At 35.6% G+C, this 13,841-nt stretch overlaps 1 protein-coding gene across 3 annotated transcripts in view; it reads right to left on the reverse strand.

Annotated features, from left to right (window-relative positions):
- The window catches only part of NUP37 (nucleoporin 37), a 42,537-nt gene that overhangs the window by 6,348 nt on the left and 22,348 nt on the right, over window positions 1–13,841 (reverse strand). For all 3 annotated transcript variants that reach the window (XM_042947543.1, XM_042947544.1, XM_042947545.1), the window contains exon 6: window positions 4,469–4,559. In XM_042947543.1, the coding sequence (XP_042803477.1) occupies window positions 4,469–4,559 (91 nt within the window). The remainder of the gene's footprint in view (window positions 1–4,468; window positions 4,560–13,841) is intronic.

Here is a 13,841-nt window from a genome sequence, read left to right on the forward strand (position 1 = left end):
TGCCCTGCTTATTGAATTCTGTTAACCCCTGTATGAAGAAATTACTATCATTAATCCCACTTTTCAGAAAGGAGACCGAGGCACAGAGTGACAAAAGTAACTTGTTGAAGTCTCACTGCTTGCCTGTGGCAAAGCCTGCATTGGAACTCCGGTCTTGAACCCAGGTCCATCTGACTAGAGCACATGTATTTCTTACTATGAGCTAGACTGAAGACTGGTGAATGGCATGGTGTGCTATATGTAGTTGAGGGTTGGGAAGAAGCAGTGGAAATGAGAGGAGACCAAGGAAGCCTTAACAGGACCTAATAAAAATATTTGCAATTTTGAGCCTGACTCTAAAAATCTTAAGGATTTCAGGTATAAATTACGGACTGTGGAAGGGCAAAGTCTGTCTGAGTCTAGGTCCTAAATTAGGAGGGGCAATAAAGCAGTTGGGTTTAAAATGGGGCCTACCTGGGTGGGTCCTAGCTCTGCTCTATGATCTTAAGCAAAAGACCTTTCTATACATCAGGTCCTTATCAGTAAAAGTGGAGATAATAACAGTACTTACTTATAATAGAAGGATGGTATGAGTTAACACATGTAAAGCACTCAGAACTGTCTTAGCACAGAAAAGGCACTCAGAAAACATTAGGTATTATTATAGGTTGAAGTCAGATTGAAAACTCAGTTCTCATTTATCCTTTAAAAAATTTTTTAAAATGTTTATTTATTTTTGAGAGAGAGACAGAACAAGAGCAGGGGAAGGGCAGAGAGAAAGGGAGACACAGAATCCAAAGCAGGCTCCAGGCTCTGAGCTGTCAGCATAGAGCCCAATGTGGGGCTTGAACTCAGGAACGGTGAGATCATGACCTGAACCAAAGTAGGATGCTTAACCAACTGAGAGCCACCCAGGCACCCCTTATTTATCCTTTTTAAACTGTGCTCAAGTGTGATGATAGTTTTTGGGGTTTTTTTTGTTTGAAAGCAGATAGAGTAAAAACGTTAAATAAGTTTGGAACTGCTGGAGCTGAAAAGTTTACAGGGGAATTTTTCCTTTACCATTTCTCAGAACCATAAACAGAATATGCACTGAATTTTCACAGGGGAAATATCTTTTGCAGCACAGAACATTAGTACTTGAACCAGACCGAGGTCAAATCTGTGCCTGTGTGGCCTTGGAAAAATTAGTTATTAACCTTTTGGTGCTTCAGTTTTCTTATCTACAAAATGGATAGAATAACGTTACCAACTTCAGAGTGTTCTGTGAGAATTACATGAAAACACATGTAAAATGCTCAGCACAATTCCTGGCACTCAGCATTCAACAAATGTCAGTTGTTACACCTCATTTCATTTAGCAGTTGTCTATTCTCTCAGAGACTGAGATGTCCTTGGTCCCAATTCTCTGATCGTCTGACATCCTAAACTCTTGGTTCTGTTATTACTACCTAATAAAATCTAGTTCCAATTGTGGTTAATTGGATTTAAGACCTTAATTTCTCAAGATCTTTTGACGTTTGTATCTTTTACTATTAAACACTAGCATTTGCTTTGTGCCTTCCAGATTACATGGCTCTTTAAAAAAAATTTTTTTTTTTTTTTTAACATTTATTCATCTTGGAGAGACAGAGACAGAGTGTGAGCAGGGGGAGGAGCAGACAGAGGGAGACACAGAATCCAAAGCACGCTCCAGGCTCTGAGCTGTCAGCACAGAGCCTGACGTGGGGCTAGAACCCACTAACCGTGAGATCATGACCTGAGCTGAAGTCGGACACTTAACCCACTGAGCCGCCCAGGCGCCCTAGAATGGCTCTTTTTGCAAAGTTCACACCTCATATGATTTTCCTAAGAATTCTATGAGACAGGTAATCATGGACCCATCTCTTTCTCTTGTCTGGCTGCCTCCTTTTCACCCAGGCTAAGCATATCCGAACAAAAATTCTGGGCTTGAATGGATATGGTGGACCACAGAGAACCACTAGCTTTAGTAGTAATGGTAAGTGTCAATAATGACAAGCAGCTAAAATTGACTGAGTGCTTATTATGTGCCAGGTTCTCTTTTAAGGACCTTATAAGGATTCACTCATTTAGTCTTTATGAGCTTCCATTTTACAAGAGGAGGAAGTAAAGGCAGTTGAGAGAGCTTTTGTAACTTACCAGAGATCACACAGCCAGTAAGTGGTGGAACTGGGGTTTGACTCTGGGCAGTTATCTCGAAAGTCCATACTCTTATTCACTTCTGTGTTGCCTTTATGTATTTTGAATTTAGGGGTGATATGATGAAACTGATATTTTAAGATTAGTCTAACTTAAAGTAGGTAAGAAAATCAAAGAGTGGAGAGTCAAAAGCTAAGCCTTGGCGAGAGTTACTTATGAGAACAGAAAGGTGAAGAATATACCTTAATGATGGAGGAATGTGTTCTAGTAACAGGGAAGGAAAAATTAAAAACCTCGAAAATTCTGCATACAGGGAAGGAAGACATCAAAGGTGATTTCAGATTTTGAGTTTATGTAATTTACAGCAGGGATTTCTAAACATTCTGAAGTCATGGAAGCAATAAAAAAAAGGAGAGGAGGTGGGGTGGAGTTTTAATGATATACAGAAGAAAAACAGAAATTAACTTAAAGCACATGGAGGAAAGGGATCTGAATCATTAGCATTAAGATACAAGTTTTGGGACAGAGGTTGTAAGAAAAGTTCTCATTTCTCATCTAGGTCACAGATTTAATTTTTTAAATTTTTATTTTTTGGGAGAGTACAAGTGGGGGAGAGGCAGAGAAAGGGGGACAGAGGATCTGAAGCAGGCTCTGTGCTGACAGGCTGACAGCAGTGAGCCCAATGTGGCGCTCGAACTCAAATCGTGAGATCATGACCTGAGCGGAAGTTGGATGCTCAAATGCCTGAGTTACCCAGGTGCCCCAGGTCACAGATTTTAAAAAGTAACCTATTGTATTTATACATGGTGATATTAACATTTAGGTAGGATCCCTAATTATACTTCAAGTAGACTCACTACTACAGGGGAGAAATCTGGCATAAAATAAAATACAGGGCCTGGCTTCATAATACTTCTACATGGAACAATCCCTACATATGCAATATGAATAAATGGGAAAATTTTACTCATGCACATATACAGGGTATGTAGTTCTACTGAAGAAAGATCCAACAGGCCTGAAACAAGTTTTCATGGCATCCCAAGGTTCAGAGAATACAGTTATATGGTCTGGGATATTTCAGCTCAGGATTACCTCTTCTGTGAAGGCTATGAGCAGATCTGTTTAATCCTTTTTTTATGTCATCATTCTACTTATTAGATTTCTTTATTCCAACACTTAAAATCTGTGTTATTGTATTTAATTACATGTTCTTCTTCCTTACATGTCAGTCATGTGTAACTTAAGGGCAAGGGCTTTATTCATTCTTCTATCCTCTCTTACAATAAAGGGCACAGCGTAGATGAGAATTACCTCTTGCAACAATTCATAAATACATGGTGAAAGAAGCTGACAGAGGAGAAAGAAAAAGGGAAGATAACACGCAGAGATGCTCAAGAGGACTAGAATAATGCAGCTTTAAAGATTAAGTGAGCAGGGTTTCAAGATAGAAGTGGTCTCCTTGTCTGTAAAGTGAGGATCATCATAGTTGCTTGCTATCTCATAAGGATGCCATGAGGATTAAGTGAGCTAACATGAAACGCTGATAATGGGCCAAGTACATATAAGTACTATGTAAGTATTTGTTATAATTAAACAGGCTTATATTTCTCTGCAAGTATGAGGACAGAAGAGAGTCAATGGAGAAGCATGAAAGACATTAGAGAGCTATAAAATCAAGATGCCTAAGGAACTGGCATGAACTCTATACAGCTAAAGAATTAAGTTTAAGAAGATGAACATGGGAACTTCTTAGGTTCTAGGGAAAGATAAAATAGAGTGATGCCCAAGAGAAGATACTGGCAAATAAGAGAATTCTTATTGAATATAGCTGATCTTCCCAATGAAATAAGAATTAAGGTCAATTGATAAAAACTTGCAATATATTTTTAGAATTTTAGAAAGCTCTACTTTGAATAATAGGAATTGAATACCACTGCAGCTAGGTCAAATTTGCCTTGTGTCACTGATGCTTTCTGTTTACATGTTATGGCTTGCAAGAGTGGATTTTAACATTTTTTTTTTCCCCTAATGAATACTGCTACTAGACAGTCCAGGCATCAGTTTTTTTTTTTTTTAATTGAAATCTACCAGAGGGTAGGAAAAATGTACTCTGAAAAAATTCCATTTATGGATGATGGCTGCAAAATAAAAACTTAATTATAGAGTTTTTAAGTTACAGAATTCTGGACTAGTCTAAATGCACTTATGACAATTAGAGTCCCTGAGGTGGAAAAAGTAATTGCTTTTTCTCCTCTATGTATGCATGTATTACACATGTATATGTCTTTTCAGCATGATAAAAGAAAGCTAAGTTGTAAATAACAACCTTAAAAGTTTCCTCAGGATGCCAGCACACACTCATTCCCGGGGAATGAAGAACAAAATGAGCTGTCTGCATTCCTTCCAAGTTCCAAATCCTAATAAAAGAATAGGAGTACAATGTTAAATATTTTTGCTATATCACTACTAAAAAAATGAAACCTCCATGAATTCAAAGCTATTAACTACAGATTGCAAGGTTGACATTTACACCTAAAGTATGTTTTTTTTAAGCCATAACATAATGGTAATTGTTTTAGAAAAATGTGAAAATAGTATGAAGGATTTGAGTTTTACCATACTCAATCACAGAAAAATTTAACACAGCAACACTGTAACACAGTAACCAAATTATTCATACACTCTTTATTTTGTGGCTAGAATCTTCAAGTTTCCAGTTCACTAAACAGGTTGCATTCTTAGTTCAGTAGTCATTTCAATAACAATAATTTCAACCAGGGGTGCTTAACACATACCCCGACACACCCAATACTCCCATTTTTCAAAATAACATATAAAGAAGCTAATATGAGGTGATGTGAATTTAGGGAGATAGTAATTTTCCATAGTTGCTTATTCCTTCTGCTTTTGGCCTTCCATGCCAGGGGCTACTTCCTATCTTATATCTTTTCTGATCTGGCTCACTTCCCCAATTCTTGGTGTCAAAGGTGGCTTTGATTGAAAGTTACCAGATTAAAGGTTGGTTGAAGGAACAGATACCTGGCTCCTTCCACTCTTTCTCTTTTTAGTACTTAGAAATCTATAGTAACAAAGCTACTCTGTGAGATGGCTTTCTACTTCAATTTCTTTACTTTCCCCATAGTAGAGATCAAGCCTTAGAAATCTCAGTAATGGCACTCTGTTGTGAGAGGTGCTACTCCTCCACCCACACTGTTAGTTGCCCAGCTCATCCCTCACACTCAACCAAGGCTGTATCTCACTGGTACAGAATGTGGGGGGAGTTAGCATGACAGAAGGCAAAAGTGGTGAGTGGTTGGCAAAGTATTCACAGAATTCTGGTCTTTAAGAATTGAACTCACTCATTAGAATGCCTTAGACCTTTTCTTCTAGGGGTATGGTTCATATCTCATTGAGGACCATAAAATAATTTTAACAAACTTAAGGAATATATGTTTAAAGTCTAGGCAAAGATTTACTTCCAAAAAAAGTAGACATAGTTATTGGACAATGCTGCTATTCTGTGTCAAATCACATTATTTCAAATATTTTTTCTTCTTTGTAGAAATTATAGGGTCTCCAATCATGGAATGTTATAGTTAACATATAAACTAACATAAATGTTTTTCAAAATGATTATCTACTTGATTAAATACTTTAGAAGCATACTCTTTTCTCTTGCCAAATCAACACTTTTCATCTGTATTTACTACACAAGGGAAACAACTACAATTTAATTGAAGAGGGGAATCACTTTTATTAATGGTTTATGCAATTGTGTTTCACTCCCCACAATGAATAAGATTATTCATTATGGCAACTGAATATTTCTTTCTTCTCTATTGCCTCTTGCATAATAAAGTGCTGGGCTAGCATATATTTGTACCACTACTGAAATAATATGAATGTCTTGCAAATTCAGTGAGTCTCATGAGAGAGAGAATGGTTTAAGGCTTCTTTTGATCTTATTCTAATATGTATTTGATTTTTGTTTGTCATTATATAAATTTAATAAATGCATACCAGAATATTTTCATGATTTTTTTCCTTTGAAATGAGGAAAACCAGAGGTAAAAATTATCAATAAAGATATTCTACAAAAAGAGGTCAGTTAATGAAGTGTATTTTTGGCCAATGAACCAAATTTCAGTCTAATTTTTAAATAGTGTTTTATCCTGAACAGAACCTAACACTTAAAAAAAATGAGAAGGGCAATCCAGATTACTTTACAGGACTAGGATAAAGTAATTTATTGTTTATATTTATATGCTTATTAAATAATTCTCAGTGGTTGCATAATCCAAGCACTAAGTATGCAAAATACAACAAATTGGCTTGAAATGAGTTATAACTAAATAAGCTACATATGGTACACTTCAAGTTGTTAACTCTTATTTCCCTTTTTGATAGATTCCATAATTAAGCTCTTCACAAATCCCTTTGTAGAATTCAACTTAGTTTTCTGTTATTACTTCATGTAGTTAATATTAGTCCCATCAGATAAAATCACATTCTTTTCTTTTTTTGCAGTTCACCATACATAATAAAAACATATATCTTAAGCATACAGCTCAAAGAGAATAGCACCCAAGTTAAGAGAGAGTATTTCCACAGCTCCAAAAGTCATCTTGTGCTTCCTTCTAGTTACACTTCCTTGCTTTCTCACAAAAAGCACACCATAGCCTACTTTTGCCAGGTCTGAACATCATACAAATGCAATCATATATTATGTATTTTTCTTGGTCTGGCACTTTTCACTTATGGTTAGATTTTGTGAGATTTACCAACATTATTGCATGTTGTACTTTGTCCACTCTCATTGTTGTAGATAGTATTCCACGAATTAAGTATGCTGTAATGTATTTACTCATTGTACTGCTGACACTTAAGCTGTTTCCAGTTTTAGTCATTAGTAATAATGTTGCTATAAATCTTCTTGCATATTTTTTAGTGAATACAGACATCCACATGCACCCCCTCCCCGCCCCCCGCGAGTATATACCTGGGTATGGAATTGACGGATTATAGCTTATAAAACTAGTTGAACTCTAGCAGTTTTTGTCAAATGGCTTTCCAGATTGCTTGTACCTTTTCTTTTTTCTTCCCACATCTTTTTAAATTACCAACTGAAAAAAACCTATACTGTCTCTGACAAATTTTCTGATGAAAACAATCTTAACAACAATCATTTGACTGGCAAAAGGTAGTTTGCAGTTGGTCTTATTTGTAAGACAGATTTTTCAAATCATCCTTTTTTCTTGCATGTCATTTTCATGTACCTATGTATGGAAAAACTTACATCAGTTTTAAAATGTAGTGAATACAGTGGATAGGAAAAGGTCTTAACTGACCTCCTTTGACAGACTCTTCTACAACTGACAGGAACAAGAAGGCTATTTTCTAATAAGCTTATACGTGCATTTGTTATAGACTTAACCAAGAGGGAATATGGATTTTTTTCCTTAGCAAACCACTGTTTGTAAGTGGTGTAAACCCATGCTTAATTATTAGTATAATTACATAATTAGTATTATGTAAGCTGATAAAATATGAATGTGAAAGAGCTGTTTCTTTTTTTTTTTCAATACATGAAGTTTATTGTGAAATTGGTTTCCATACAACACCCAGTGCTCATCCCAAAAGATGCCCTCCTCAATACCCATCACCCACCCTCTCCTCCCTCCCACCCCCCATCAACCCTCAGTTTGTTCTCAGTTTTTAACAGTCTCTTATGCTTTGGCTCTCTTTCACTTTAACCTCTTTTTTTTTCCCCCTTCCCCTCCCCCATGGGTTTCTGTTAAGTTTCTCAGGATCCACATAAGAGTGAAACCATATGGTATCTGTCTTTCTCTGTATGGCTTATTTCACTTAGCATAACACTCTCCAGTTCCATCCATGTTGCTACAAAAGGGCCATATTTCATTCTTTCTCATTGCCACGTAGTACTCCATTGTGTACATAAACCACAATTTCTTTATCCATTCATCAGTTGATGGACATTTGGGCTCTTTCCATAATTTGGCTATTGTTGAGAGTGCTGCTATAAACATTGGGGTACAAGTGCCCCTATGCATCAGTACTCCTGTATCCCTTGGGTAAATTCCTAGCAGTGCTATTGCTGGGTCATGGGGTAGGTCTATTTTTAATTTTTTGAGGAACCTCCACACTGTTTTCCAGAGCGGCTGCACCAATTTGCATTCCCACCAACAGTGCAAGAGGGTTCCCGTTTCTTCACATCCTCTCCAGCATCTATAGTCTCCTGATTTGTTCATTTTGGCCACTCTGACTGGCGTGAGGTGATATCTGAGTGTGGTTTTGATTTGTATTTCCCTGATGAGGAGTGATGTTGAGCATCTGAAAGAGCTGTTTCAATGAAACGAAGTTGAAGGCCACCAACTAAAGGTAAATTTCTAACTTAAAAAATGCTCTTAAATTAGGCAGGTGTGTAAGTAACAAAAGATTAAGCAATAAAGGTAAAAAGCCTAGATAATTTTGAATTAAGAATGCCTAGCAAATGTTTTCATTGTAGACTCTGTATTATGGGTATGGTTCATGCAAAAAAGAGGTCCAGTGCTAATCAACAGACTCATAAATTAAGGGGGGGAAAAAAGGTTTTGGCCTAATATAAAAAAAAACTGGCAATTAGCAAACTGGCAAATTTTCATAAATTTCATAAAACAAGGTAAGTAGATAGTCTCTTAAAATGATTTCCCGAGTTTACTCACTTTTTGAGACTAGCTTAATCAATTAATTAAAATTTAAATTCCAATGTAGTTAACATACACTATTACATTAGTTTCAGGTGTATAATACAGTGATTCAACACTTCCATATATTACTCAGTGCTCATTACAATAAGTATGCTTCTAATCCCTATCACCTATTTCACCCACCCCCCACCCACCTCCCCTCTGGTAACTATCAGTTTGTTCTCTATATTTAAGAGTTGATTTCTTGGTTTCTCTCTCTCCTTTCTCTCACTTTTTTTCCCTTGTTCATTTGTCTCTAAAATTCCACATATAAGTGAAATCATATGGTATTTTTCTTTGACTGACTTATTTTGTTTAGCATTATATTCTCTAGCTCCATCCATGTTGTTGCAAATGGCAAGAATTCATTCTTTCTATGGCTAAGTAATATTAATTTTCTTTATCCATTCATCTGTTGATGAACACTTGGGCTGCTTCTGTAGTTTGGCTATCGTAAATAATGCTGTGATAAACACAGGGGTGCATATATCTTTCCAAACTAGTGTTTTTGTATTTTTTGGATAAATATCCAGTAATGTGATTCATGAATTGTAAGGTAGTTCTATTTTTCATTTTTTGAGGAACCTCCATACTGTCTTCCACAGTGGCTGCACCAGTTTGCATTGCTACCCACAGTGCATGAGGGTTCCTTTTCCCCCACATCCTCACCAACACTTGTTGTTTCTTAAGTTATTGATTTTAGCCATTCTGATAGGTGTAAGGTGATATCTCATTGTGGTTCTGATTTGCATTTCCTTGATGATGAGTGACACTGAACATCTTTTCATGTGTCTGTTGGTCACCTGTATGTCTTTTTTTTTTTTTTTTAATTTTTTTTTTTAATGTTTATTTATTTTTGAGACAGAGAGAGACAGAGCATGAATGGGGGAGGGGCAGAGAGAGAGGGTGACACAGAATCGGAAGCAGGCTCCAGGCTCTGAGCCATCAGCCCAGAGCCTGACGCGGGGCTCAAACTCACGAACCGTGAGATCGTGACCTGAGCTGAAGTCGGACGCTCAACCGACTGAGCCACCCAGGCGCCCCTCACCTGTATGTCTTCTTTGGAGAAATGTCTCTTCATATCTTCTGCCCATTTTTTAATTGGAATTTTTTTGACGGGGGAGTGTTGAGTTGTAAAAGTTCTTTATATATTTTGGATAGTAACCCTTCATCAGATACATCACTTGCAAATATCTTTTCCCACTCAGTAGGTTGTCTTTTAATTTTGTTGGATTAGTTTACTGACTTTTTTATTGTTTAACGAATTACAGGTTTAGACCATGGCAGATAAGGGAGTTTGTATTGTAACAGGGAAAAATTCATAGAACTGAAAGTTCATATTAATATTTCCAAATTTATTGCTAATAAATCTGTTTATAATGAATAAAGTTACTTAAAGTTAATTATAACCATAGATACATACTTTTCAGGAAAGTGAGGCATCACAATAAAAGCTGTAAGGGTTCATAGGCTTTTCAGTTTTTAAATTAATTAATTAATTGTTTTTGAGAGGGAGAAGGTGCAAACAGGGGGAGAGGAAGAGGGAGAGAGAGAACCGTAAGCAGGCTGCACGCTCAGTATGGAGCCCAATGTCATGACTGTGAGATCATGACCTGAGCTGAAATCAAGTCAGATGCTTAACTGACTGAGCCACCTAGGTGCCCCTCATAGAGTTCTTAATACACATAATCAAGCATATGGAAAGGTAATGGACTATTTATAAAAGCATAAAAATATAACATTATCAAGTTAAACTAATGAGCAAAAATCAGGAGCTATATGAAATATATTGTATACCTATTTAAATGTCTGCATGGGAAATTTCAAAGAAAAAGCTTTTAAAGTATAATTAATTTACTGACATATTGAGAAGCCAATACTATGGATTAAATCAAAGGGCACTGGAGTACAGATAGCATCACTCTTCAAGTAAAATAAAATAAATGACAGTTTTGAACCAACTTGACTATAATTATAACAAATACCTCTACCCATCCCAACTCTGTGGTCCTCAGTGGAACTCTTAGATTTTAGCTGTAACATGTACAGATGGACAGCTGTCCAGATCTAAGGTTATGAATTATACTTCCTTTACTTTCAGTAGTTTACTCTTAAAATTATTGCCTTATTTCAGGTTGAGTGCTTTTTAGCCGAACATTAAGTATCCTTATTTAGTTAATAAAAAGATCCCATAAATTGGGTGTTGGCATATTGCAGCTATCCTAGATATTCTCAAGGGTCTTTTAAATTACAATTAATAGAGGGAGATGTTCCCTCTGAGATTTTGAAAGGAAATTTCCTGGGTAATACTCTGTTCTTTTATTTGTTTGTTCTCCATTTTTAATTGGCAGCTCATTGTCTGGTAAGGAGTTCATTGTAGAAGGAAATTTCTGCTACCAAATGTTTCTGACAACACAAAAGAAGGAATGGATGACATTAAATGACACATCTGTATCCATCTGGCCTTCTCTAACTAGTAAAAAAAAAATACTAACTGCAATCTTTCTAAAAGACTTGACTGGATCACATGAATTGCTGTACTGATTAATTAAATATGAAAGCAAGCAAAAAAAAGTAATGCTGAGATGTAGTAATAAGGAGGAGAAGGTACTTTACAATGTTACTGGGTGCAAGAAAGGGATTTCCAATACTCTTAGACAACAAACACTTCTTTCATTGAGTTTTGTGATAACAAAATGAAGATTTTCCCCTACCATTTCCAAATAATCACTAAGTTACACATCACACTATGGATAATTCAAAAAAGGGAAAGACATAGTATATTTCCTTAGTAAGTGAATGCAGAATTAGGAAGAAGTGAAACAAATTACAAAGTAACTTACTGCTAAAATGTCTGGTTTTAGGTGCAAAAGGAGTTCAGAGGTGGGAAACCATATCAACTAAAAGCACAAATCTAGGGTTAAGATGGGCCAGTCTCCATAGTGGGTATGGTAGGCTAGAGTGGTGAATAAATAAACTTTGTCATCTGGGCAAAAGCCTTTAACAGTGGAGGCAACAAAAAGGCATGAGAGTATAAAATAAGAATTTTGTACAGGGTACTTTCAGTATGTGTCTGTGTTTCAAATATATTCAGAAATAAGATTAGACTAATTCAGCTTTTTTTTTTTTTTTTTTTTTTAATGTTAGAGACTACTATGCAAGTAGTATTAATGTGCTAGTAAGTATTAATGATAAACGAAATGGACCACCACAAATTTTATTGACTTGAGAGTAAGAAGAATAGTAAGGGTGAAAATGAGAGATAATTGCATATGCTTATTATTTTATCCTCCAATAACAAAAAATAATGAGTCAAAAAAAGAATCAATAATCAAAGACTATGTGTGTTTTGGAGGGGAGACAAAGGTAGCCTGTTTCAAACATAACACTAATAAACCAACTATACCATACATAAAATAATCTACCTTTGTAAATCTTTACAAAGCTTTGGAAGAGTTAAAAAAAATATTACAAGCTCATATGTTTTTGCTTCATTTTGTTTTCTTGAAATTCCAAACAAATTCAGCAGAAACTACAAGTTTATCATCACAGAGGTGAGAAACTAGGTGAGGCTGCCCCAGGGGAGAATTAACATCTTACTTAACTTACATAGACAGATTTTTGAAGGATAGGAATTCTGAGAAATTTTGTCACATTTAAAAATAAATTCAAAATTAAACTCTCAACTGCAAAGAAATACCATATGGTAGTTTTCAAACAGATCATACAGAATGATTTCATCTTCAAGGAATTCAAAGTAAAAGAACTTTCCCTTTAACTAACATAAACACCAGTAATACTATCCAGGAAATATTAGCATTTTATTATTTCCAAGAAAAATGTTGATAAACTTTAGAACCTAAAATTTGACTATATGTTATAAATGAGGGAAAGGACTCCTTGTTAGTGACATAAATGGACTTTCAAAACAAACCTGAAAAATGTTTATGGATCTGATTCTCATTTATAAAATTCACTTCCTGCAACCACACGAGGGCCACATAAAACCAGCTTAAATTACTGCAATCACTGATATGGTAATACAATTTATGTGGTAATGGTTTTGGATTTCATCTACAGGAGCACATAAGAGAGAACAAAGAGTTGAATATTAGAGAGAGGTGTGACCAGTACCTGATCATATAAAAGTTTAGAAAAGTCTTGTATCACTTTCTAACTTTTACTCTACTATAATCTTGCATACTATTTAACTGCACTGAATTGAAAAAGGTCTGTAAATGTGATCAACAGGTTTTAGTATAACTTTTGGATAGTTCTTATGAAGAAACAGATCCTTATGTTCCACACAAGGGAGGTAAACTATTACCAAACCTAACACAAACTGTTTATTTATCCTATTCTTAAAACTCTTGTTATAACTGTGCAATAATTGATCTTGATTTAAAATGTTACAAAAAATTACATGGAATTTTGGAAGGCAAGCAGAGAACTTTATTTCTGGATTTATTTAACCATAACATTATAATAAATAATATAAATTCTCCCGATTTCACTTTGTACCTGGAATTACTTAGGCAAAGTTTATTTGCTCCTGAATAGGAATTCACTGAAGGCTCTCAGTCCCCTTCTTTCTGTTTCCTGCAAGGACTATTTTTAAATAGACTGCATATTCTGTGATCCCAGTTGGGGTCAGGGAGGGGTAGGGTGGGGTGGGTCAGAACACCATCTTAACTATGGATTCTGAAGACTCTCGAACGTACATAAACAGAGGTAATATGGAAAGAACTTGGCTGGCATGGGGTTCACAGAAGACATTTGATAAACATTTTTTTTCCTCTTGTATAACTTTTCAAAAAACAATACAATTGGCTTAGTGAGTATCTTAGGTAATTTAGTATTCCTTTATCCAATGATTTGGTTACATTCCTAAAAAAATCTTATTTTTTATATGCTACCCCTTTTCCCATTCTTTTTAAAAATGATGACAGCTAG

Source organism: Panthera leo, chromosome B4 (assembly GCF_018350215.1).
Source record: "Panthera leo isolate Ple1 chromosome B4, P.leo_Ple1_pat1.1, whole genome shotgun sequence".
NCBI classification, from domain to species: Eukaryota; Metazoa; Chordata; class Mammalia; order Carnivora; family Felidae; genus Panthera; species Panthera leo.